General features: G+C 40.4%; 2 protein-coding genes and 1 gene segment (V, D, J or C); all 3 read right to left on the bottom strand.

The window, feature by feature from the left end:
- Positions 1-25,949, bottom strand: part of LOC121464736 — a 994,671-nt gene that overhangs the window by 474,619 nt on the left and 494,103 nt on the right.
- The window catches only part of LOC121464737 (immunoglobulin lambda-1 light chain-like), an 840,936-nt gene that overhangs the window by 471,150 nt on the left and 343,837 nt on the right, over positions 1-25,949 (bottom strand). The gene's annotated exons all lie outside the window — the stretch shown is intronic.
- The window catches only part of LOC121464627 (zinc finger protein 420-like), a 160,334-nt gene that overhangs the window by 103,024 nt on the left and 31,361 nt on the right, over positions 1-25,949 (bottom strand). Inside the window, exon 7 of the mRNA XM_041677656.1 lies at positions 13,125-13,154. Coding sequence (XP_041533590.1) covers positions 13,125-13,154 — 30 coding nt within the window. The remainder of the gene's footprint in view (positions 1-13,124; positions 13,155-25,949) is intronic.

Genomic DNA, 25,949 nt, shown 5'->3' with positions numbered 1-25,949 from the left:
CACATAGAAGTGGAGCTAGTGTCTCTCACGACCTGAGTCTTTGGTGTACCAAAATTGTCTACATACTACTGAGAAGAAACACAAATATCAATCCCAAATGCAAACTCTAGTAATAGGGGGTGGCGGGACTGCATTCCCAGAACCCCGGCTGCCTGCCCGGCTAGCTCAGTAGGTAGAGCATGAGACTCTTAATCTCAGGGTCGTGGGTTCGAACCCCACGTTGGGTGCCAAAATGTAACTGCGTAAATGAATGCAGACAGATTATATAGTTTAATGTCGAAATAGACTTACAGAACGACCATTCCAGCAGAGACCAAGAAAGCAGAAGCAGCAGCTGGGAGCACGCTCACCAAATTTATAGGCAGACATTAGCCCAAGGCAAACACGCCCCCCAAGGGGCGGAACTTATCCCTACAGCAAACCATTTGATCTACATTGGTGTCCTGCCCAAAAGATATGTTAGTATAATTGTGGCACAAATCCTGTGGAGGTAATAATCCAAAATCTGATGTGATTTAAGGCTAACTCCATGAGATCAAACCAATAACTCACACTGCTTTGCTGACAAAGAACAAGAAAGTAGACATCCCAGGGACCAGAGTAAAATCAAACACTATTTTTTGTTCTAAAAAAATAGAAATAAAATCGCTCCTAAATAACATTCTACTATACAGCAGATAGATAGATCAAATATACATAGATCAAAGTCATGCTCACCCATTCAGAAAATATTCCTCCTGAACAGGTAGAGAGAAAAAATAGAGAAGCTCACACCCAGACAATATGCAGAGATTGAGGGACCTAGAAATAATGCTGAATGGGCAGTCTCCATCAAATATCTTGCCTCAGGGTTCACAAACCATGTAAAAGAAGAGGAAGACACCCACATATCCCTCCCACACAAAACATACAAAGCACTCTACCTCTACTGGATTGAAGCATGTATTGATGAAAAGAAATTGAGGCAGCATACACAGGACATTCACAGTTCAAATAAGAACTGAACACATTCCCAGATCCCTAGCCTTGAAGCAATCTCCAACTAATAATCCCGCATTAATGAAAATTTGGTTCTCTTCAAAGAAATGTCGCTGGGATAAGAAACTACTCTCAAAGTTAGGTTGCATGCTGAGTCTCAATAAACTCAACAGCACCTTAGAAATTGCTTGAGTCATAATGTAATCTTAAAAATTTATGTTCTTTCATTTTCTAATAATTTATTTTATTTATGAATTTTATCACATTTATGTTCACCAACTGGCAATGCATCAAAATAAATATTGCTGATAATGTGAATTCAATGCATCCTGGCTGCAGAATGAAACACTATATACAACACCAGAAACACAAAATCTAAAGTAATGATCTCTGAATGAAGTCAACATCGAGATATGAAGATAAACCAAGATAAGCATGATTTAAAATATAGTCACGTCATTATTGCACTGATAGTGATTGTCCAAGAGAGAAGGTATGGAAACTGTAGTGTGAATGAAACAGCATCAGGTTTATGCTGAGTATAAGCTACGTGTATCTGCCTCATTCTAGATTCTCAAGTGAATTCTATATATTTCTATTATTTTCCATGAAAATATGACATTTCTAATTCTACTATCTCATTAGTGAAAGAGCTATACTAGGCAGCACATTCCAGGTAATTGAATATGAATTTTTATAAATCAGTAAACAAACAGAGTGCTCAGATGGAAGCCATGCCATACAAATGCATTTCCTCTAATTGTATGAGGATATGAGTTGGTCTATGGAGAAAATGGGCATCAGCCAGTTAGAATATTTATCTATCACAATGGAATTCCCAGTGATGAACATCATCAGTTCACTGAGGTTATATATCCTGAAAAAAAATGAGCAGGCAAGGACAAAATGGAGGTAAATCCACACTGAATAAACAATATATATCTAAATACTCAATAATAGCACTCTTAAGAACTACAGGCAAACAAATAACAGCTGAAAAAACTCTGTAAGCTAGGCTACGAGAAACAGAGAAGTAAAGATTGCAACATAAATATATAAACTTTGCAGAAGAAATTGAGCACAGTGTCTGAGCAGAGACATACTTACTGCAGAAACAGCCATCTCTTCTGTCTCAGGGAAATCAACATGCCGCTTTAGCTCCTGGATTCTCTCTTGAGGAATTTGCTAAATAAAAAAAAAGTATTTTCAAACACCTTTCACCTGCTGCAAGCACACTCACCATCTGTAGAACCTCAGAAATCAAGTGAGTATTCACTCATGGTGTGATATCACAGATACTCATGAAAACAGGAGCCATTCAAATGGTGAGTTTCTCCCTTGCTGAGTTCAAGTTTCTGCACAAAAGTGAAGTTATACAGTCAGAGCTTGTACTGTACTGCCATGTTGTACTCAACCGAGACAAAGCAGAAATGGAGAAAGGAAAGCTGAACTCAAATGTACATCAGAATCCTATAAAGTTAATCATGAACTTCACTGTGTTTCTGCTGGCCAGGTTCACAAAGATGGGGTTGCTACTTAGATTAATGAATGGAAGCTGTGGAATGGAATGAAGCACAACTGAAAGCAATTTCATGTCAACATGCAGTTATTCGTGACTGAAATTCTGAGGGAACTACAACTGTTTTTGGATTCTAAAAATTGAAGCAGTAGAATTCAAAATGCATCAGCACTAGACATTGTTCATTAAGCATGAAACATATTATCACAGTATGTGATGATATATTCTTTTGGACTCATATATATTGATATGCATAAAATATATTGACAAAATAAACAGCTAAAACATTGATTTCTACATGATGAATCTCCAAGGTTTTTAAATTAGCATTAGAAATTGAACAGGATATAATCATATCGTAAAGAGCTGTTAATCATACTTGACAGGAAGAACCATGATAAACAAGGAATCATGAACGAAGAGCAGTCACAGCAACAAAGAGAGCGGTGATGTAGTTCTCCAACATCAAGTGTAAAATTCTCTGTTCAGAGTTCAGGCATTCTCATTTCTCTCCCTTATGTCCTGACAAGAAAGTTTTGCATTTTATCATATAGCCAGGTAAAAGGTTTTTACTTAAACTATAGACACATAACTTTATCATATAACTTAATGTGTTTGTGCAAGCATTACTCTAAAATCCAGACTGTAATTTAAGGTCTGTACCAACAAACCATGAGATGAAATGTGGCACAAAGATTGTCTGTCATGGAATGTGTGAGAGACAGATTATCTTCTTATGTATTTCCATGAAAAGTCAGGGGAACTGACTGGAATAGGGCCTATAATCCCCATGACAAATTGTTGCTATAGAAATGACTGGCTGGAGAGATATGAACTGTAGCAATAAGACCACAGATGGATTCTCTACTGGCAAAGAAAGTTTGGCCAGAGTAAGACATGTAGCAAAAGAAATGATTATTATATCCATGAAAGAAGTTCTTCTTGCACACCACCTCCACTGACTCAGTGTGAAAGAGCAAGGATGTGTTGACTCCTATGCTCTTATAATGATACTTCAGGTGTGGTGAGCTGTAGAGAGACAGCCTTTGACATCTTGAATAAATGTCAGGTACCTTGTGGGCTTAGATATAAAGGATAAGTGCAAGCAGTACATTGAGCTCCTGAGTCACAGCATAAACAACTGAAGTTGAATCTCACCTGAGACTACAGGATTTCATCACTGATTCGGAAACTCTAAAGGCATATGAGAAATATATTACATTATTTTACTAAGTGGGGCTGTACCCAGAAAATTGACAAAAGCAATAAAAATGGAAAAATGGAATTTTCAATTTTTGTTTTAAAAACTATCTTGCCCACCCTAAGCTGGATCCCTTAATTGAGATATATGCTTTCCTGCTCCTATATCCATCCCTCCTTTATCCCAACCATCCCAATTCCCCAAGTTCCCCCCATCCTCCCCTTCTCATACTTCTCTCCCCATCTCCCCTTACCCCTATCCCACCCCATCCCCAAGATCCCAATTTTTGCTCGGCAATCTTGTTTACGTCCCATATCCAGGAGGATAACTATCTGTTTTTCTTTGGGTTCACCTTATTTAGCTTCTTTAGGATCACAAATTATAGACTCAATGTCGTTTATTTATGGCTAGAATCCAGTTATGAGTGAGTACATCCCATGTTCATCTTTTTGGGTCTGGGACACCTCACTCAGGATAGTGTTTTCTATTTCCATCCATTTGCATGAAAAATTCGAGAAGGTGCCCCGGGGCATGTCCCCAGTTAGTGCCTTGGGCAGCTGAGGATAAGGAACCTGAAATGGCCCTATCCTATAACTACACTGATGAATATCTTGCATATTACCATAGAACCTTCATCGGGCGATGGATGGAGATTGAGACAGAGAACCATATTGGAGCACCGGAATAAGCTCCCAAGGTCCCAATGAGGAGCAGACGGAGGGAGAACATGAGCAAGGAAGTCAGGACCGTGAGGGGTGCACCCACCCACTGAGACAGAGGGACTGATCCATTGGGAGCTCACCAAGGCCAGCTGGACTGGAACTGAAAAAGCATGGGATAAAACCGGACTCTCTGAACAATGAGGACTGGTGAGAAGCCAAAGACAATGGCACTGGGTTTTGATCCTACTTCATGTTCTGGCTTTGTGGGAGCCTAGCCACTTTGGATGCTCACCTTCCTAGACCTAGATGGAGGGGGGAGGACTTTGGACTTTCCACCTGACTGCTCTTCCATCTGGAGAGGGAGGGGGAAAGGAGTTGGGGGAGGGGGAGTGTAGTGGGAGGAAGGGGAGGGAAATGGGAGGATGGGAGGAGGCGGAAATTTTTTTTCCAAGAAAAAAAATTAAAAAAAAAAACTATCTTATCTCATTTTATAAGCCAAATCCATTTCTTCCTTCCTTCTCTCCTCATGCTTCTTTCTCCTTCCACCCATGACTGATCCCACACCATCCACTCATCAAAGACAGTATGGCTTCCCATGGGGAGTCACTGAAATCTAACACATTGCTGCCAGAAAAGACCAAGGCCATCTCCACTATATCTAGACTGAGCAATGTATCCCTTCAGAAAGAATGCCTTCCTAAAAGCCAGAACAAGCAGTAGGGATAAATTCCGGCCTCACTGCCAGTGACTTCACAGCCTTGCCAAGCCATACAACTGACACCTACATCCAGAGGGCCTAGTTTGGTCCTTTACTAGTTCCCTTGCTGTCAGGCCAGATTTGAAAGACTTCCATTAGTTCAGGTAAGCTGTTTAAGTAGGTATCCCCATCATGTTCTTGACCTCTTAGCTCAGATTATCACTCCTCCCTCTTGTGGACTGATTTTTGGGATCCTAGCCCACTGCTCCACTGTGGTTCTCTGCATCTGCTTCCATCACTTGCTGCATGAAGGTTCTATGATAATATTTCAGACAGTCATCAATGTGACTACAGGGTAAGGCCTGTTCAGGCACCCTCTCCACTTTTGCTTAGGGCCTTTGCTGGGGTTATCCTTGTGGATTCCTTATAATCTCGTGCTGTTTCTTGTTAGCCCCCTAATGCCTACCTCAATCATGATATTTCTTTCTTTGTTCTCTTTTCTTTCCCCCATCTTAACCATCCAGTTCCCTATTGTTTTCCTTCCCCCTTCTTCTTCTCTCTTCCTCTTCCCCCTCTACCTTCCCTTCTTCCCCCCACCCCAATTATCTCAGGAATTCTTGTCTATTTCTCCTTTCCAGGTTGATGTATATATGTTTATCTTAGATTTCTACTTGTTGCTTTAATTCTCTGGGGTCATTGACTACAGGCTCCACATCCTTAAATTTACACCTGGTATTCTCATATGAGTGGGTACATACCAGGCTCATCTTTCTGGGTCTGGCTTACCTCACTCATCATGGTTTCTTCTAGTTACATCTTTTTGCATGCCAATTTAAAGACGTCATTGTTCTTTTACAGCTGAGTAGTACTCCATTGTGTAACTATACCACATTTTCTTTATCCATTTTTCAGTTGAGGGGCATCTAGGTTATTTTCAGGTTCTGGCTATTACAAATAATGCTTCTATAAACATAGTTGAACAAATGTCTTTGTAGTATGTTTGGGTTTTCTTTGTGTATACTTCCAAAAGTGGTATTACTTGGTCTTGTGGTAGGCTGATTCCCGATTTTCTGAAAAAAAAATGCCATACTGATTTCCAAAGTGGTTGCACTAGTTTGCATTCCCTCCTGCTATGGAGGAGTGATGGAGGAAGGTCATTGGCTAATAAAGGAACTGCCTTGGCCCATTTTATTGGTTAGAGGATAGGTGGGAGGAGTAAACAGAACAGAACGCTGGGAGGAACAGGAAGTGAAGTCAGTCTCGACAGACAGCTCTCCTCTCGGGAGCAGATGCCTGAGAGAGACGCCATGCCCCGCTCCCGGGATGAAGCTCCGACCCAGGATGGACATAGGCTAGAATCTTCCTGGTAAGCACTCCTTGGGGTGCTACACACAGATGATTAGAAATGGGCTAAATTAATATGTGAGAATTAGCCTAGGAGAGAATGGGCCAAGCAGTGATTAAATGAATACAGTTTGTGTGTTGTTATTTTGGGGCATAAGCTAGCCGAGCAGGCGGCCAGGGTGCTGGGAATGCAGCCCCGCCTCCCTTTTTACTACAGAGGAGAGTTCCCCTTACTCTACATCCTCTCTAACATAAACTATTATTGGTATTTTTTTTTATTTTAGCCATTATCACAGGTGTGTCAAATGTTATCTCAGAATCATTTTGATTTGCATTTCCCTGAGAGCTAAGGATGTTAAACCGTTCCTTAATTGCCTTTCAGACATTTGAAATTCTTCTGTTAAAAATTTGCTGTTTAGAACTGTACCCTACTTTTTAATTGGATTATTTGATATTTTAATGTCTAATTTCTTGGGTCTTCATATAGTTTGGATATCAGTCATCTATATGGTGTGGGGTTGTTGAAGATCTTTTCCCATTTGGTAGGCTTTCTTTTTGTATTATTTACTGTGTCTTTTGCTTTACAGAAGCTTCTCAGTTTCAGGAACTCCCATTAATTTATTATTGCTATCAGTGTCTGTGCTACTGAGGTTATATTTAGAAAGTGGTCTCCTCTACCCATGCACTGATGGTTACTTCCCACTTTCCCATCTATCGGGTTCAGTGTAATCAAATCTATATGGAGGTAATTAATTCATTTGAATTTTGTGCGTGGCAAGAGGTATGTATCTATTTGCATTCTTCTACATGATAACATCCCATTACACCAGTACCATTTGTTGCAGTCTCATTCTTTTTTCCATTGAATAATTTTATCTTCTTTGTCAAAAATCAGGCATTCATCAGTGTGTGATTTAATATCTGAGACTTTGATTTGATTCCATTGGCCAATCTGCATGTTTTTATGCCAATACATGTTTTCCTCACTGTGGCATTTTAATAGAGCTTGATATCAGGGATGGTGACAACTCTACAAGTTTTTTTATTGTATTGTTTTGACTATCCTGGGTTTTTTGTTTCTCCATATGAACTTGAATATTGTTCTTTTGAGGTCTGTGAAGAATTGTGTGGGGATCTTGAAGGTATTGCATTGAATCTGTAGATTGCTTTTGGTAGTATTGTTATTTTTATTATGTTGATCCTACCTATCCAAGAGCATGGAAGATGTTTCAACCATTAAATTCTAGACTCATAGCCAAAAATATAACAGGAAAAAGAAATTTAATTAAACTCCACCGAGAACTGCAATCTCACAAGTCTCATTTTCAATATTTGCACAAGAGTTACATATTTTTTGTCTTTTTTTAATTTAATTAAAAATTTCCACCTCCTCCCCTCCTCCCACTTCTCTCCTGCTCCTCCCATCCCCCTGCCCCTCCCTCTCCAGTCGAAAGAGCAGGTGGGGTTCTCTGCCCTGTGGAAAGTCCAAGGTCCTCCCCCCTCCATCCAGGACTAGGAAGGTGAGCATCCAAAAAGACTAGGCTCCAACAAAGTCATTTCATGCAGTAGGATCAAAACCCAGTGCCATTGTCCTTGGCTTCTAATTCAGCCCTCCTTGTCAGCCACATTCAGGGAGTCCGGTTTGATCACATGCTTCATCATCCAGCTGGCCTTAATGAACTCCCAAGGATCTATCTGGGGATTACTCCATGGACACCTGGGAACACCTTTAGAGTCAAGCCTCTCGCCGACCCTAAAATGGCTCCCTTAATTAAGATATATACTTCTCTACTCCCATATCCACCCTGCCCCCATCCTAACCATCCCATTCCCCCAAGCTCTCCACATCCTCCCCTTCTCACTTTTTTCTCCCCATTTTTCCTTTCCCCCACTCCATCCCCAACCCCAAGTCCAATTTTTGCCTGGCAATCTTGTCTCCTTCCAACATCAGGAAAATAACTTTATGTTTTTCTTTGGGGTCACCTTCTTATTTAGCTTCTCTAGAATCTCATATTATAGGCTCAATGTCCTTTATTTATGTCTAGAATCCACTTATGAGTGAGTACATAACATATTCATCTTTTTGGGTCTGGGTTACCTCACTAACGATAGTGTTTTCTATTTCCATTCATTTGCATGCAAACTTCAAGATGTCATTGTTTTTTACCGCTGAGTAGTATTCTAATGCATACATATTCCACACTTTCTTTATTCATTCTTTTGTTGAGGGGCATCTAGGTTGTTTCCAGATTCTGGCTATTAAAAATAATGTTGCTATGAACATAGTTGAACAAATGTTTTTGTAGTATGATAGAGCATCTCTTGGGTATATTCCCAAGAGTGGTATTGCTGGATCCTGGGGTAGGTTGATCTCGAATTTCTTGGGAAACTGCCACACCGATTTCCAAAGTGGTTGCACAAGTTTGCATTCCCACCAGCGATGGGTGATTGTTCCTCTTACTCCACATCTTCTCCAGCAAAGGCTATCATTGATGTTTTTGATTTTAGCCATTTTGACAGGTGTAAGATGGTATCTCAAAGTTGTTTTGATTTGCATTCCTTGATCACTAAGGCGGTTGAGCATGACCTTAAGTGTCTTTTGGCCATTTGAACTTCTTCTGTTGAGATTTCTCTGTTCAGAGCAATGCCCCATTTTTAAATGGGTTTATTAGCATTTGAAAGTCTATTTTCTTGAGTTTTTTATATATTTTGGAAATCAGACTTTTGTCTGTTGTGGGGTTGGTGAAGATCTTTCCCCAGTCAGTAGGCTGCCTTTTAGTCTTAATGACAGTGTCCTTTGCTTTACAAAAGCTTCTCTGTTTTAGGAGGTCCCATTTATTTAATGTTGCCCTTATTGTCTGTGCTACTGGGGTTATATTTAGGAAGTGATTTCCTGTGCCCATGTGTTGTAGAGTACTTCCCACTTTCTCTTCTATCAGATTCAGTGTGTTTAGATTGACATTGTGGTCTTTAATCCATTTGGACTTGAGTTTTGTGCGTGGTGATAGATATGGATCTATTTTCATTCTTCTACAGGTTGACATCCAGTTATGCCAGCACCATTTGTTGAAGATGCTTTCTTTCTTCCACTGTATACTTTCAGCTCCTTTGTGCACTTGGAAACTTGGGGGTGGGAATGGGGTAGGAGTAAAGAAAGATGGCGAGAGAAAATGAGAATGGGAGGATGGGGAGAGCTTAGGGGCATGGGATGGTTGGCATGGATTAAGGATGGATATGGGAGCAGGGATGTATATATCTTAATTAAGTGAGCCATTTTAGGGTTGTCAAGATACTTGACTTTCAAGGGGCTCCCAGGTGTCCAGGGAGATGTCTCCATTTAGTTCCTTGGGCAGCTGAGGAGAGGGAGCCTGAAATGGCCCTGTCCTATAGCCATACTAATGAATATCTTGCATATCATCATAGAACCTTCATCTGGAGATGGATGGAGATAGAGACAGAAACCCACATTGGAGCACTGGACTGAGGTCCCAAGGTCCAAATGAGAAGCAGAAGTAGGGAGAACATGAGCAAGGAAGAAAGGACTACGAGGGTTGGACCCACCCACTGATATGGTAGGGGTGATCTAACGGGAGCTCACCAAGGGCAGCTACACTGGGACTGATGGAGCATGTGATCAAACCACTCTCTGAACGTACTGAACAATGAAGGCTGACTGAGAAGCCAAGGACAATGGCACTGGGTTTGATCCTACTGCATGTACTAGCTTTGTGGGAGCCTAGCTGTTTGGATGCTCACCTTCCTAGACCTGGATGGAGGGGGGAGGACCTTGGACTTCCCACAGGCAGTGAACCCTTACTAATCTTTGGACTGGAGAAGGAGGGGTAGGGGTAATGTGGGTAGGCGGAGGGAAATGGCAGGAGGAGAGGAGGTCAAAATTTGTAATAATAATAATCATAATAAAAGGAAAATGTAAAAAAAAAAAGAAATGCCCATAGGATTCAAGAAAAGAAACCCCTGTGATGGAGGCAGTTTCAGTCTTCAGAAAGGACTGCTTAAAATCATATGGAAGTTAAATGTACTTTTGTAACTCAGTGCTTGAGATATAATTGGTGGGCATAATATTAAAAAATACCTGAGTCTGATCAACATGTAAAAAAGAATAAATAGGGGCCCTTTGTTCGCGAGCTAACCAAGCAGCACGGAGTTTCGATCTGGGCACCGAGTGAAACATCATTGTGGTGAGTGAGTGCTGCGGCAGCTGGGAACATACCTCAGCCCGCCCACAATTCCTGGCCATCCTACAGGGGCTATACTGCCCAAACCGCCTCTCTCTTCCTATCCCATTCAGCTTACATCCAGATCCCCACACCCCCTGTCTCCCTCCCTCCCTCCCTCCTTTGGGGCATAGCGCCTCCCTGCCCAGCCTGCTAGGATGCTGGGACCGAATCCGAACCTGGAGGACAAAGGGGTGGCCCGTAGCTCCTTTGTTCCCATAGCCTGCCCGCAGCAAGCAGGGTGGGCCCTTTGTTCACGAGCTAACCAAGCAGCGCGGAGTTTCGATCTGGGCACCGAGTGAAACATCATTGTGGAGAAACATCTCTGGGGAGTGACATCACTGGGAAGGTACATCAGTGGGCAAGAAGACCTGATCCTGTAAAAGAAGATCCAAAGGGGAGTATTGGGAGGAAGAGAAGGGCAGACACCAATGCAGGAATTCTCCCAACAATCTGAAAAACAACACGAAACCACCAGAAGCCAGTGACCCCACAACAGGAGGACATAAACACCTTAATCAAGAAGAAGCAGAAAAAACTGACTTCATGAAAGTGATTGACACCCTTAAACAACATATAAAAAACACCCTTATAGAAATGGATGAGAAGTATAATAGAAAGTTCGAGGAATTGAGTAAATCAGTGAATGATACCCTAGGAAACCAAGGAAAAACAATCAAGCAGATAAAGGAAACAGTTCATGACTTGAAAACTGAAATGGAGGCAAATAAGAAAACACAAACAGAGGGCCAGCTGGACATGGAAAATCTAGGTAAACGAATAGAGACTACAGAATCAAGTATAACCAGCAGAATACAAGAGATAGAAGAAAGAATCTCAGATTCTGAGGATAACATAGAGAAAATAAACACTCTGATCAAAGAAAACAGCAAGTCCAACAAACTCTCATCACAAAACATTCAGGAAATATGGGACACAATAAAAAGACCAAACCTAAGAATAATTGGAGTAGAAGAAGGAGAAGAAGTGCAGCTCAACGGTACAGAAAATATACTTAATAAAATTATAGAAGAAAACTTTCCCAACCTGAAGACAGATGTACCTATGAAGGTTCAAGAAGCATACAGAACACCAAATAGGCTGGATCAAAAGAAAACAACCCCTCGCCATATAATAATCAAAACACAAAATATACAGAATAAAGAAAGAATATTAAGAGCCGCAAAGGAAAAAGGCCAAGTTACATATAAAGGTAAACCTATCAGACTTACACCTGGCTTCTCTATGGAAACCATGAAAGCCAGAAGGTCCTGGTTAGATGTTCTCCAAAAACTAAGAGACCACGGATGCAAGCCCAGACTACTATATCCAGCCAAACTTTCATTCACTATAAATGGAGAAAACAAAATTTTCCAGGATAAAAACAAATTTAAACAATACGTAGCCACAAATCCAGCCTTACAGAAAATAATAGAAGTAAAATCACTAACCAAGGAGTCCAACAATGACCACAATAACTCAGACATCTAGAGACTCTTCACCAACGCAAATCAAAGAAGGAAAACACACAAACCCTACTACTAAAAAAGTGACCGGAGTTAACAACCACTGGTCATTAATATCACTTAATATCAATGGGCTCAACTCACCCATAAAAAGGCACAGGCTAAGAGATTGGATAAGAAAACAGGATCCAACATTCTGCTGTCTACAAGAAACACACCTCAACCACAAAGACAGGCACCTACTCAGAGTAAAGGGCTGGGAAAAGGCTTATCAAGCAAATGGACCTAAGAAACATGCAGGTGTGGCCATACTAATTTCTAACAAAGTTGACTTCAAACTTAAATCAATCAGAAGAGATGGAGAGGGACATTTTATACTCATAACAGGAACAATTCATCAGGAAGAAGTCTCAATCCTGAATATCTATGCCCCTAATATAAAAGCACCCACGTACGTAAAAGAAACATTACTAAAACTCAAGGCAGCCATCAAAACGCACACACTAATAGTAGGAGACTTAAAAACTCCTCTCTCACCATTGGACAGGTCAATCAGACAGAAACCTAACAGAGAAATTAGAGAATTAATGGAGGTAATGAAGCAAATGGACTTAACAGACATCTATAGATTATTCCACCCGAAGAGGAAAGAATATACCTTCTTCTCTGCAGCTCATGGAACCTTCTCGAAAATTGACCACATACTTGGTAACAAAGCTAACTTACACAGTTACAAAAAAATATTAGTAACCACCTGTGTCTTATCAGATCACCATGGATTAAAGTTAGAATTCAACAACAATGCTACCCCCAGAAAGCCTACAAACTCATGGAAACTGAACAGTCAACTACTGAACCATACCTGGATTAAGGAAGAAATAAAGAAAGAAATTAAAGTCTTCCTTGAATTCAATGAAAATAAAGAAACAACATACTCAAACCTATGGGACACGATGAAAGCAGTGCAAAGAGGAAAGTTCATAGCACTAAGTGCCCACTTAAAGAAAACAGAGAAAGCTCACATTGGATTCTTAACAGCCCACTTGAAAGCTCTAGAAAAAAAAGAAGCAGACTCACCTAGGAGGAGTAGAAGACTGGAAATAATCAAACTGAGGGCTGAAATCAACAAAATAGAAACACAGAAAACAGTCCAAAGAATCAATGAAACAAAAAGCTGGTTCCTGGAGAAAATCAACAAGATTGATAAACCCCTATCCAAACTAATCAAACGACAGAGAGAGAACACGCAAATTAATAAGATCAGAAGTGAAAAGGGGGACATAACCACAGACACAGAGGAAATTCAGAGAGTCATTAGATCTTACTACAAAAGCCTATATGCCAAAAAACTGGAAAATGTAAAAGAAATGGACGCTTTTTTAGATAAATACCATTTACCAAAACTAAACCAGGACCAGGTGAACAATCTAAACAGGCCTGTAAGTCGCGAAGAATTAGAAGCTGTTATCAAAAACCTCCCTACCAAAAAAAGCCCAGGACCAGATGGTTTCAATGCAGAATTCTACCAGAACTTCCAAGAAGACCTAATACCTATACTCCTTAATGTATTCCACAATATAGAAACAGAAGGGTCATTACCAAATTCCTTTTATGGAGCCACAATTACTCTGATACCAAAACCACTCAAAGACTCAACCAGGAAAGAGAACTACAGGCCAATCTCACTCATGAATATCGACGCAAAAATCCTCAACAAAATACTGTCAAATCGAAACCAAGAACACATCCGAAAAATTATCCATTATGATCAAGTAGGCTTCATTCCTGAGATGCAGGGCTGGTTCAACATACGAAAATCTATCAATGTAATCCAGCATATAAATAAACTGAAAGAAAAAACCATATGATCATTTCATTAGATGCTGAAAAAGCATTTGACAAAATTCAACATTCATTTATGTTAAAAGTCATGGAGAGATTAGGGATGCAAGGGTCATACCTAAATATAATAAAAGCTATATACAGCAAGCCGACAGCTAACATCAAATTAAATGGAGAGAAACGCAAAGCCATCCCTCTTAACTCAAGAACGGGAAAAGGCTGTCCACTCTCGCCATACCTCTTCAATATAGTGCTTGAAGTTCTAGCAATAGCAATAAGACAACATAATGGGATCAAGGGGATTCGAATTGGAAAGGAATAAGTTAAACTTTCGTTATTTGCATATGATATGATAGTGTACATAAGCGACCCCCAAAACTCCACCAAAGAACTTATACAGCTGATAAACAGCTTTAGTAATGTGGAAGGATACAAGATCAACTCCAAAAAATCAGTCGCCCTCTTATACACAAAGGATATGGAAGCAGAGAGGGAAATCAGAGAAGCTTCACCATTCACGATAGCCACAAACAGAATAAAATATCTTGGGGTAAATCTAACCAAGGAAGTGAAAGATCTATTTGACAAGAACTTTAAGGCATTGAAGAAAGAAATTGAAGAGGATACCAAAAAATGGATGGACCTGCCTTGTTCTTGGATTGGGAGGATCAACATAGTAAAAATGGCAATTCTACCAAAGGCAATTTAAAGATTCAATGCAATCCCCATCAAGATCCCATCAAAATTCTTCACAGATCTGGAGAAGGCAATAATCAACTTTATATGGAAAAACAAAAAACCCAGGATAGCCAAATAATCCTATACAATAAAGGATCTTCTGGAGGCATGACCATCCCTGACTTCAAACTCTATTACAGAGCTACAGTAATGAAAACAGTGTGGTACTGGCATAAAAACAGAGAAGTCGACCAATGGAATCGTATAGAAGACCCGGATTTTATCCCACAAACCTATGAACACCTCATTTTCGATAAAGGAGCTAAAAGTATACAATGGAAGAAAGAAAGCATCTTCAACAAATGGTGCTGGCACAACTGGATGTCAACCTGTAGAAGAATGAAAATAGACCCATATCTCTCACCGTGCACAAAACTCAAGTCCAAATGGATTAAAGACCTCAATATCAGCCCGAACACACTGAACCTGATAGAAGAGAATGTGGGAAATACCCTACAACAGATGGGCACAGGAGATCGTTTCCTATGTATAAACCCAGCAGCACAGACATTAAGGGCAACATTGAATAAATGGGACCTACTTAAACTGAGAAGCTTCTGTAAAGCAAAGGACATGGTCACTAAGACACAAAGGCAACCTACTGACTGGGAGAAGATTTTCACCAACCCCACAACAGACAAATGTCTGATCTCCAAAATATATAGAGAACTCAAGAAACTAGACTTTAAAATGCTAATTAACCCAATTAAAAAATGTGGCACTGAACTGAACAGAGAATTCTCAACAGAAGATGTTCAAATGGCTAAAAGACACTTAAGGTCGTGCTCAACTTCCTTAGCAATCAGGGAAATGCAAATCAAAACAACTTTGAGATATCATCTTACACCTGTCAGAATGGCTAAAGTCAAAAACACCAAGGATAACCTTTGCTGGAGAGGCTGTGGAGGAACGGGTACCCTCGTCCATTGCTGGTGGGAATGCAATCTTGTGCAACCACTGTGGAAGTCAGTGTTTCGGTTTCTCAGGAAATTCGGGATCAACTTACCCCTGGACCCAGCAATACCACTCTTGGGAATATACCCAAGAGATGCTCTATCAAATGACAAAAGCATTTGTTCGACTATGTTCATAGCAGTATTATTTGTAATAGCCAGAACCTGGAAACAACCTAGATGCCCTTCAATGGAAGAATGGATGAAGAAAGTATGGAATATATACACGCTAGAGACCTATGCTGCGGTAAAAAACAATGACTTCTCGAATTTTGCATGCAAATGGATGGAAATAGAAAACACTATCCTGAGTGAGGTGTCCCAGACCCAAAAAGATGAATATGGGATGTACTCACTCATAATTGGTTTCTAGCCATAAATAAGGACCACGGAGTCTACAATAGGTGAACCTAAAGAAGCTAAGTAAGAAGGTGAACCCAAGGAAAAACATATAGTTGTCCTCTTGGCTAAGGGAAGTAGACCAAATTTCCGGGGAGAAAATGGGATCTTGTGGGTGGGGTGGGATGGGGGTAAGGGGAGATGGGGAGAGAAAAGGTAGAAGGGAAGGAGGGGGGACCTGGGGAAACAGGAGAATTGGGATAAAGGAAAGGTGGATAGGGGAGCACGGAACCACAATTCTTAGTTAAGGGAGCCACTTTAGGGTGGGCAAGAGACTTGACCCTAGAGGGGCTCCCAAGTGCCCAAGATGAGGTTCCCAGTTAGTTCCTTGGGCAGCTGAGGATTGGGAACCTGAAATGACCCTATCCTAGAGCAATACTGACGAATATTTGGCATATCATCATAGAATCTTCATCTGGTGATGGATAGAGATAGAGACAGAGACCCACACAGGAGCACTGGACTGAGCTTCCAAGGTCCCAAGGAGGAGCAGAAGGAGGGAGAACATGAGCAAAGAATTCGGGACCACGAGGCGTGCATCCACCCACTGAGACAGTGGAGCTGATCTACGGGGAGCTCACCAAGGCCAGCTGGACTGTGACCGAAAAAGCATGGGATAAAACCGGACTCTCTGAACATGGCGAACAATAAGGGCTGATGAGACACCAAGGACAATGGCAGGGGGTTTTGATTCTACTTAATGTGCTGGCTTTGTGGGAGCCTATCCAGTTTTGATGTTCACCTTCCTAGATATGGACGGAGGGGGTAGGACCTAGGACTTAACACAGGGCAGGGAACCCGGACTGCTCTATGGACTGGAGAGGGAGGGGAAGAGGAGTTGGGGGAGGGGGAGAAGGGTGGGAGGAGGGGGAGAAGGGTGGGAGGAGGGCTAGAAGGGTGGGAGGAGGGGAAGGGAAATGGGAGGCTGGGAGGAGGTGGAAACTTGTTTTTTGTTTATGTTTTTTTTTCTTCTTTTCGCAATAAAAAAAAGAATAAATATCAATTAATGAAACAGTTGGTATGTTAATACGGATTTCTGTATGATGCTAAAGCTGGGGTTAGTGCACCTGAAAATACAGCACCTAGGGCAGAAGAGATGACTCAGTGCTTAAGAACACTCACTGTTCTTGAAAAAGTTCCCAGGTCAGCTCCCATGTCAGCCAGGAATCTCCTGGAATTCCAGCTCCAGAGCTCTGGCACTCACAGGCAAATGTCTACACACAGAAAATGGGGAGAGCCCAGGAAATATCAACCCTACACAAAAACTGCAGACATCTACACAATGATGAGAGAAAAAGAAACAGTGTGCTCCAGGGAAGAGCAAACCAATCAGGTATTTGATAACAAATGCTCAGCCGTGAAAACAGTCATACAAATATCTTCCTTAAAAATGAGAATCCTATATTTAGAAATACATATACATTAATGCATACATATATATTCACATACACACACTTAGGTACATCCATATACACATAAATTGACTTATAATATTTGCACACATATGCATATGAATATAATAACCTTTAGTACTAAAAGAGTCGACGAATTAGGAAGAGAACAAGGAAGGGTATCTGGAATGGCTGTGAGAGAAGAAAGGGAAGGGAGATAAGTTGAAACTATAATTTCATCAAAAAAAGGAAAATTTAAAAACATACATCTAAAATAGAAGTACAATATAGGATGACTCATTCCTCTAATCCCAGCACCTTAATCTCAGTGTGTGTTTGAGGTCAGCATGGTCCACATACTGAGACATTGGCTCAAATATAAATAAAGAAAAAATAATAAATGATAAAGATCTAGAGAAAAGCAAACTTCTTGTGTTGGCGATACAGTACATGATAACAGTACATGTCTTAGACAAATGACAGGTTCTACTAAAACCTTCTTCTAATCTACTCCACTGTCGCAATGCCTCTTTTCTCTTGATTACAACACAATGCTTATATTTGTTCATGTTTGTTTGTCATATTCTTATTTAAAATATCATTTACTTATCCCACTAGACTCTGTCTCTTCTGCTTCCATAAACAGTTTTCTTCATCCTTACAAAGATGCTGAGATTGAGGGATTGGTGGTTCACCTGGAAGTGATTATGTTGAGGAAGGCAGAACAGAGGACATTGTGATAGCAATAATGTATCTGACACGGGAAAGAACACAGACTGCTGCTAGTCATTCTCAAGGGTGTGTGTGATGATGAGCTAATGCCTCTTCCTTAATACTTATGGTTATTTACTATTATGGTACAAACAGATTGCCATCTTCACTTTGCTGTGATCTGTCCCCATGTGTGTCCTATATTCTCTAGCTTCAGTTGTTGAAGATTGCCTAGAAAACTTACTGCATGGCATCAGACACAGCCAAAAATTTTATGTTGAGCATTCTCTCTGTGTGGCTCTATTTCTCCCTCACTCCCTTCCCTCCCCCTGTTTTTGACACTCTGTTACTCCCACTCCTTCTCAACTTCCCCTTTTTCTTTCCCTCTCCCTCCCTGCTTCTACTCTAATCTCCTTCTGTCTCCTAAATGAATTTGAAAGCTTGAGGGCAATTTATGAGAGCTTAAAAGGAAACAGTACAAAGAATTGAGTGAGGGAAAACTGTAAATCTTTACAGCTGCCCAGAGGAGGAAAAGTAAGATGAGAAAGAAGGCATGCTATTTGAGATAAGCCAGCATGGAGCTCAGTTGCATGGTGAAAGAGGTGGTTTGAGTGAGAATTCCCCCATAGGTTCTGGGATTTGACCACTTGGTCCAAAACTAGTGGTGCTATTTGGGTAAGTTTAGGAAGTGAAGTATTGTGGACAACTAAATCACTTCAGGTGAGTTTTGAACATTCAAAGTCCTGTAGCATATCCCTCCTCATGCTTGATGATTGGGATGTGAACTATAAGCTTCTGATCTTGTTCCCTGTCTGTGACTTCCTTATCCTGAAACAAACGTTAATCTCCCAGTGAAATCCTCCTTCTATGAGTTGTGATGAAGTTGTGATGCTAAGAAAGAAATCCCACAGTAGCTCAGAATTGAGTATAATAAAAAGGTTATTTATTTAGGGGTAGACTAACAGATCAAATCCTGTGCTCGATCAGGGAAAAGCAACCAATTCCAGCAGCTGGAAAACAGAGAGAAAAGCTGGATGCATGTTTCCAACAGCATATATAGTATATGAGGCCACTGCCAAATGGGTGGGTAATTTAAAGGCTACTAACTGCAGGAATTCCTACAGCTGGTATTTTTTAATTTACGGGATGCTGTGACTCAGCATAGCTGTCAAGGCATGAAGGTCAATTTCTTATGTAGCTGAAATTTTTAGTCAAGTATCATTTATCTCCATATAAACTTTCCATAGCATGTTAATCAAAGGCCCAGGGACATTAATATAAGAGGTAATAATCATGCCAATGCTGTGATCCTCATAACCATAACAGAGTTGTCTTTGTCATGTGGTTTTATCAAAGTAAAATAACTAATACAGTTGACAGTCAGTCACTTGATAGGGAGGTGTGAACTCTAGGGAAATAGTGAAGAAACACAAAGTAACAGAAAAAGACAGACATTGGGCTCTGGACACCATGTAAAGAAATAAACAAAATGGGGGGAAAAGTTACGCAATTCTAAGCAAGGACTGAGAAAGCTGAGAAAACCAATCATAATCTTCTATCCTCAGGCAAGATTGGCTGCTTTGGGTTTGTGATCTAACAGAATCTCCTAGCATAGTGCTTGAACTAGAGTTTTCCTCAAAAAGGTCTACTATCCTGAACGTGCTCAACCTCGTCTGCTCAAGTGGTTTCAGAGATTTCTACAGGAAAGCAAGTATAATTATTGCCTTCTTACTAAAATTCTATACAAAAGAATGATGCTCTGATACACTCAAAATATTATTCCTTTATAATAATTTTGCGGGATTTTGTTTGTTTGTTTGTTTGTTGTCTTGCTTTTGCTTTCTATGCATGTTGTCAGGTAATGTTATTGGTTAAGTCCAGTGTGAGATTTTAAAGATTGACTGAGTGTGGACGAAGGAAAGCCTTTATGCTAATATAGAAAAGTTACATGTAAAAATTTTTACAGAGACTAAACCATATGGAGGTCATTTTATCCTTCCCTCAAAGTATCTGGGAAAACTTACTAAGTAAAGAAGAGTGTCAGGAACATTGTGGAAAGGTTCGTGTACATTTAAGCACAATGTTCAGCCATTGTGGCTGTTTTTATTATTTTGTCATGAGAAATGGGGAACTACCACACTGTCTCATGAGTATTTTACACTGTACTTCTCAGGAATTTGCTGAGGTGGTGTAGGAGGTCCTTCTGTTTGTGTGTTGCTTTCATTGGTTAATTAATAAAGAAACTGCTTGGCCTTATAGGGCAGAACTTAGGTAGGTGGAGAAGACAGATCCGAATGCTGGGAAGAAGGGCAGAGTGGCAGAAAACATGGTTCCCTTGCCTGAGATGGATGATGGTCAGAATCTTGTCAGTAAGCCACAGTCATGTGGTGATACACAGATTTAAAAGAAAAGGGTTAAAGTCAGATGTAAGAGTTGGGCAGTGAAAAGTTAGAGCTAATGGGTTAGGCAGTATTTAAATGAATACAGATCTGTGTGATTATTTTGGGTGTAATCTTGCTGGGTTCTAGAACGAAACAAAGGGACCCGCTACTACAACACTGAAGCTAAAATATTTAGAGCATGTGAGAAGAGAGCCATTTTACAACAAATAGACATTACTGTGAACATTGGTGAGTAACAGCTAGTGCCTTAAACCCAATTCTCTAACTTCAAAACAGAATGTTCTCACCTCCTCAAATCTGTACATATAAGATTTAATTTTCATAGTCATTAATTGACAGAGCAGTGCTCTCAATACAATCCTTGCCTTTCTTCTATTTTACAAGGAACTCAGGAAATAGAACTATGATCTATCCCTGAGTGAAAAGAAGAAAAGGTTCAGTGAGTGTGAAAAGTAAGAACTTCAGCTGATCCTTTTCAAATTCATAGACTAGCCTTTCTAGAAAGAGAGGAAAATAGTTCTTGTCCTGCTTCCTCATTTATATGGGTTACTGTGCTCACCCACTGCTATCACCTGTACCACAGAAATAGTCAGCTTCATCTTCAGGCTGAATGTTGGAGATGCTTAAGTAGCGATGAGCCCCAGAGCTGGAGCCAGAGAAGCGATCAGGGATCCCATCTCCCTTTCCATGGTTTCCATTACTACTAAGCCACATCACATACTTAGGAGCCTTGTCTGGCTGTTGCTGGTACCAGTCAATGGTGTAGGTGCTGTGCTGACTACTCAAGGTGCAGGTGATGGAGGAAGGTCATTGGCTAATAAAGGCACTGCCCTGGCCCATTTTATTGGTTAGAGGATAGGTGGGAGGAGTAATCAGAACAAAATGCTGGTAGGAAGAAGAAGTGAGCTCAGAGACTCCACAGCTCTGCTCTCCTGAGCAGATGCCTCAGCAGAGACGCCATGCCCCGCTCCCGGGCAGACACACGCCATGAAGCAAGCCGCCAGGTTAGACATGCTGAACCTTTCCCGGTAAGACCGGTGCTCACCGATTATTAGAGATGGGTTGATCGGGATAACAGAATTAGCCAGTAAGGGCTAGGGCTAAAGGGCCAAGCAGTGATTAAAAGAATACAGTGTCCGTGTAATTATTTCGGGGCATAAGCTAGCCGGGCAAGCGGCTGGGGTGTTGGGGACGCAGCCCCGCCACCGCCCCTAATTATTACATGCAGGTGAGTTTGACTGAGGCTCCCAGGGAGGCTGAGGCTGTGGGTGACTGAGTCAGAACAGGTTGGGAGAAAGACCCTGTAAATAGAGGAACACATTATATCCTGGGATGAGAGAAGAGGAGAGAATATTCCTTGCTTCAGTTGGTTTCCCTCAACTGGTATCAGGGTACAGATGACTCTGCTTACCTGTGCAGTGAAGGAGGAAGAAGAGGAGAGGAATCCAGGCCATGGTGCAGACACCACTGAGCTCTGCTGAGACAGACATGGTGTGGTTCTCTCTTATCCTTTAACATTTCTCAGAGAACTGACAGGGCCCTTCTTGCAAATATGCAAATTTGTCTTGGCCAAGAAAATCCCTCTTAGGTGTTTGTGCCATCAAAAGTCTGTGTGTCACTTCCTTCCTGAGTCTGCCCAAGAGATCACAGTAGCCCCAGCTGCAGGGCCTACTGAATCATGAAGAGTCACAAAGAGATAGATGTTTGTATTTTCAGCTTAGTGTCTCCAGATACTTCAGTGGACCCTATGGACCCCCACTGAGCAGGTTTAGTTCTGTCATAACTGGGAGCACCATACTTTCCCAAGGCTTTGACTACTAAGCATTTCTGATCAAGTACAGACTGAGTTACATCCTCTGAGGCTGACTTTTGCATCTTCTCTTTAGTTTTCTTCTCCCAAGTGGGAGCACTTGGTAGAAGAGTGTCCTTACCCTATAGCTTATGATTCCCCACAAGACAGATATCATATCTTAGATATACTATTGTTTAAATATTATCTTATGATAAATAACAGTAGAAAAACTACAGTTATGAAATAGCAATGAAAAATGTTATAGTTTGGTCACCACCAAATTAGAAACTGTACCAAGGAGTCAGCACATTAGAAAATTTGAGAACCAAAGTTGTAGACTTTAATTTATAGGGATGTCTCAATTACGGGCTTTTCCTACTTATGCTGAGGACAGAGAAATTTAATCCAAGAGCCCCTTCTCAGAATGCTCAAGAATCCAGACTTATTCTGTCTACTTGGTTCCTCATCAGATTGACCCATAGAGACACACTGATGAATATTAGTATTTAGAATGATTAATATTATACTGCATTAATCTCTTGATGCATTGTAAATAAAAAAATTGAAAAATCAAATGGCAATACAAAACAGAATTATAAAGAAAAAAAGGTGGAGGAAGAACACAGTGAGACTGTATTTGTCCTTAAGTAAGGATTACAGAATATTGATAAAGAATCTCTATGTATCGTTTTCAAAAATACACTCATTGACACCTGCCTACTACTTATGTGATAGAAAAAAAGATATTTAACTGACAGATCTGTATAGGTATAGATGTTCACAAAAGGGAACGGCTCTAAATTGAAGGCAAGAATTAATGAATAATGATAGAAAAAATGATGAATCATGATTAGTCATTGGAGAGGTTGGTCAGAAGTAAGAGGAATGTCAGGACAATGTGTGTTTGCGCAGTTATGTTTTAACTTACGCATGATTAAAGGAACTATCTAACTATGCTGACTCTGTCAAACCACCAATACACCAGGCTAAGGGAATATGCAGGAGAGGAGTTGTATGGAAAGAGCTTAAGAGTCAGATACAATGGATGTCTCCAAGGAGACAGCATCTTCCAGAAAGAACAAGACTGATTCAAATGTGAAGTCATAGAAACTATGAAACCAAGGATATAAGACTCACACAGGTCCAAATAAGACAAATAACCAACACCAAGAAAAAGAAGTAATCAAATAGTCATAACCTTAGCTGGAATTTATTTGCAATAGATAACATGGAAAAGTGAAAATCAGTTGTCTCCAAAGGAGTGTTACTGAGAAATATCAAACACTGAAATATATGAGACTCCAGGCCTCATAGCAAGGGGTAGTTAGTTAACATTAAACAGACTCTATAGTGTGTTTGTATGTGTTTTTTTTGTTTGTGTGCACTTTTTGTTTTTCTTTAGTCTGATTAATTTCCCCATTTCACTTTGTCTATTTTGTTTTTGTTTTTCTGTTGTTGATGCTTTATTTTTGTGGGGAGTCTGTTTTGTTTTGTTTGAAAGAGAAAGAACATGAACTTGGGTGGGTAGAGAGCTGGAAAAATCTGTAGGATATGGGGGAAGGGAAAATATATGATCAAAATATATAGCATGAAAAGAGTTTTAAAAGAGAATCTGAAGACAAAATATTAATAGACAAATGACAAAACAATATAAATAAAGAAATAGAAAGGAAGAAAGGAATAAAGAGAGAGAGAGAGAAAGAAAGAAAGAAAGAAAGAAGATAGGGAGGAAGGAAGGGAGAGAGAAAGAAAGGAAAAAACCAAAGAACTTAGGGTTCTGTTATCCCTGGTTGAATACATGGGCAGAACTATATACATTGTATCCTACTCAGAACCTACTCAGAAAAAACAGGTGGCTCTGGTGTGGGAAGTCCTTCTGTATATGTGTTTCATTTAATCGTGTGAGGAGTTCTTCTGTATATGTATTATATTCAGTGGTATAGGAAGGCCTTCTGTATATGTGTTTTTATTGGATAAGTGAATAAAGAAGATTCTTGGGCCTATAACATGGCAAAATAGAGCGAGGATGTAATTCCAAGTAGAGATAGAGGAGAAAGAAGGCAGAGTTAGAGAGATGCCTTGCGGCTGCCAAATGTGACAGATGCCTCAGAACCTTACTAGTAAACCAAACACCTTGTGGTGATAATGTTAAGAGTTAGCTAAACATATGCCTAAGCAAGTGGTAGAGCAGTGCTGCAAGTAATACAATTTCTGTGTAATCTTTCAGGTCAGGGTGGCTGGGAATGAACAATCAGTTTCTGCCTACATGGCTCAGTATGAGAGAATGTTGTCAAGTCTCACAATAGGAGTTGATTTCTGAAACTACCACTGTAAAAGGAATGAGTCAAATTACACAAGAGGTTGTGTAGGTGTCACACTCATGCTGTGGTATTTACTCACACACACATATGCACATACCTTCAACCATTAAATATATATACATGTGTGTGTGTGTGTGTAACTAACTAATTAACAGATAAATTTAAAATCTCATGATTCATAACAATTTTGTTATTTTGCCCACCTGTGGTTTTCAGTTCATATTAGGCAGTTCTTTGATAGTGTTGACATTTAAATAATGATGTGAATTACTTGGGAAGGAGGACTTCACAAGTAAAGGATGGCAGACCCCCAATTCAGACCTACAGATACACAGGGTTCATAGGCAACTTGAGTTGTATAAGTATTGAATTAAGACAAGCTACAAACTATTGTGATTAAGGTTATGAACTTGGAAATCAGTATGGTGGTGTCTCAGAAAATTGGGAGTCAACCTACCTCAGGATCCAGCAGTACTACTATTGGGAATATTCCCAAAAGATGTTCAATCATGCTACAAAAATATTTGTTCAACTATGTTCGTAGCAGCATTATATGTAATAGCCAGAACCTGGAAACAACCTAGTTGTCTTTCAAAAGAAGAATGGATAAAGAAGTGTGGTGCATCCACACATCAGAGTACTACTCAGCGGTAAAAAAACAATGACATCTTGATTTTTGCATGCAAAAGAATGGAACTAGCAAACACCATCTTAAGTGAGATAACTCAGACCTAAAAATATGAATAGAATATATACTTACTCATTAGTGGATACTAGCCTAAAACAAAGGTCATTGAGCCTATAGTTCATGATCCTAGAGAAGCCAAATAATAAGGTGCACCCAAAGAGAAGCATATATAGATCCATCTGGAAATTGGAAGCAGACAAGATCTCCTAACAAAATTTGGTAGCATGTGGTTGGGGGGTAGAAAGAAGGGGAGAAGGGGAAGAGGATGAGAGAAGGGGAGAGTTGGGGAGAGCTTGAGGGAATGAGATAGTTGAGAGGGAGGAAGGACAGATATGAGAGCATGGAAAGAGATATCTTGATTGAGGGAGCCATTTTGGGATTAGCAAGAAACCTGGCTCTAGAAAAATTCCCAGGAATATACAAGGAAGAGCTAAGCCAAGACCCTAATCAATAGAGGTGAGGGTGCCTGAACTGGCCTTGCCCTGTATTCAGAGTGATGATTTATCTTAAATATCACCATAGAACCTTTGTTCAACAACAGATGGAAACTGAGGCAGTGACCCACATAGGAGCACTGGACTGAGCTCCCAAGGTCCAGTTGAAGAGTGGA

Source organism: Microtus oregoni, unplaced genomic scaffold (genome assembly GCF_018167655.1).
Source record: "Microtus oregoni isolate MIOR12 unplaced genomic scaffold, Mior012 000029F_ref0000214, whole genome shotgun sequence".
Taxonomy (NCBI): domain Eukaryota; kingdom Metazoa; phylum Chordata; class Mammalia; order Rodentia; family Cricetidae; genus Microtus; species Microtus oregoni.
The sequence above is the reverse complement of the archived record's forward strand: the minus strand, read 5'-3'. Positions and strand labels throughout refer to the sequence as shown.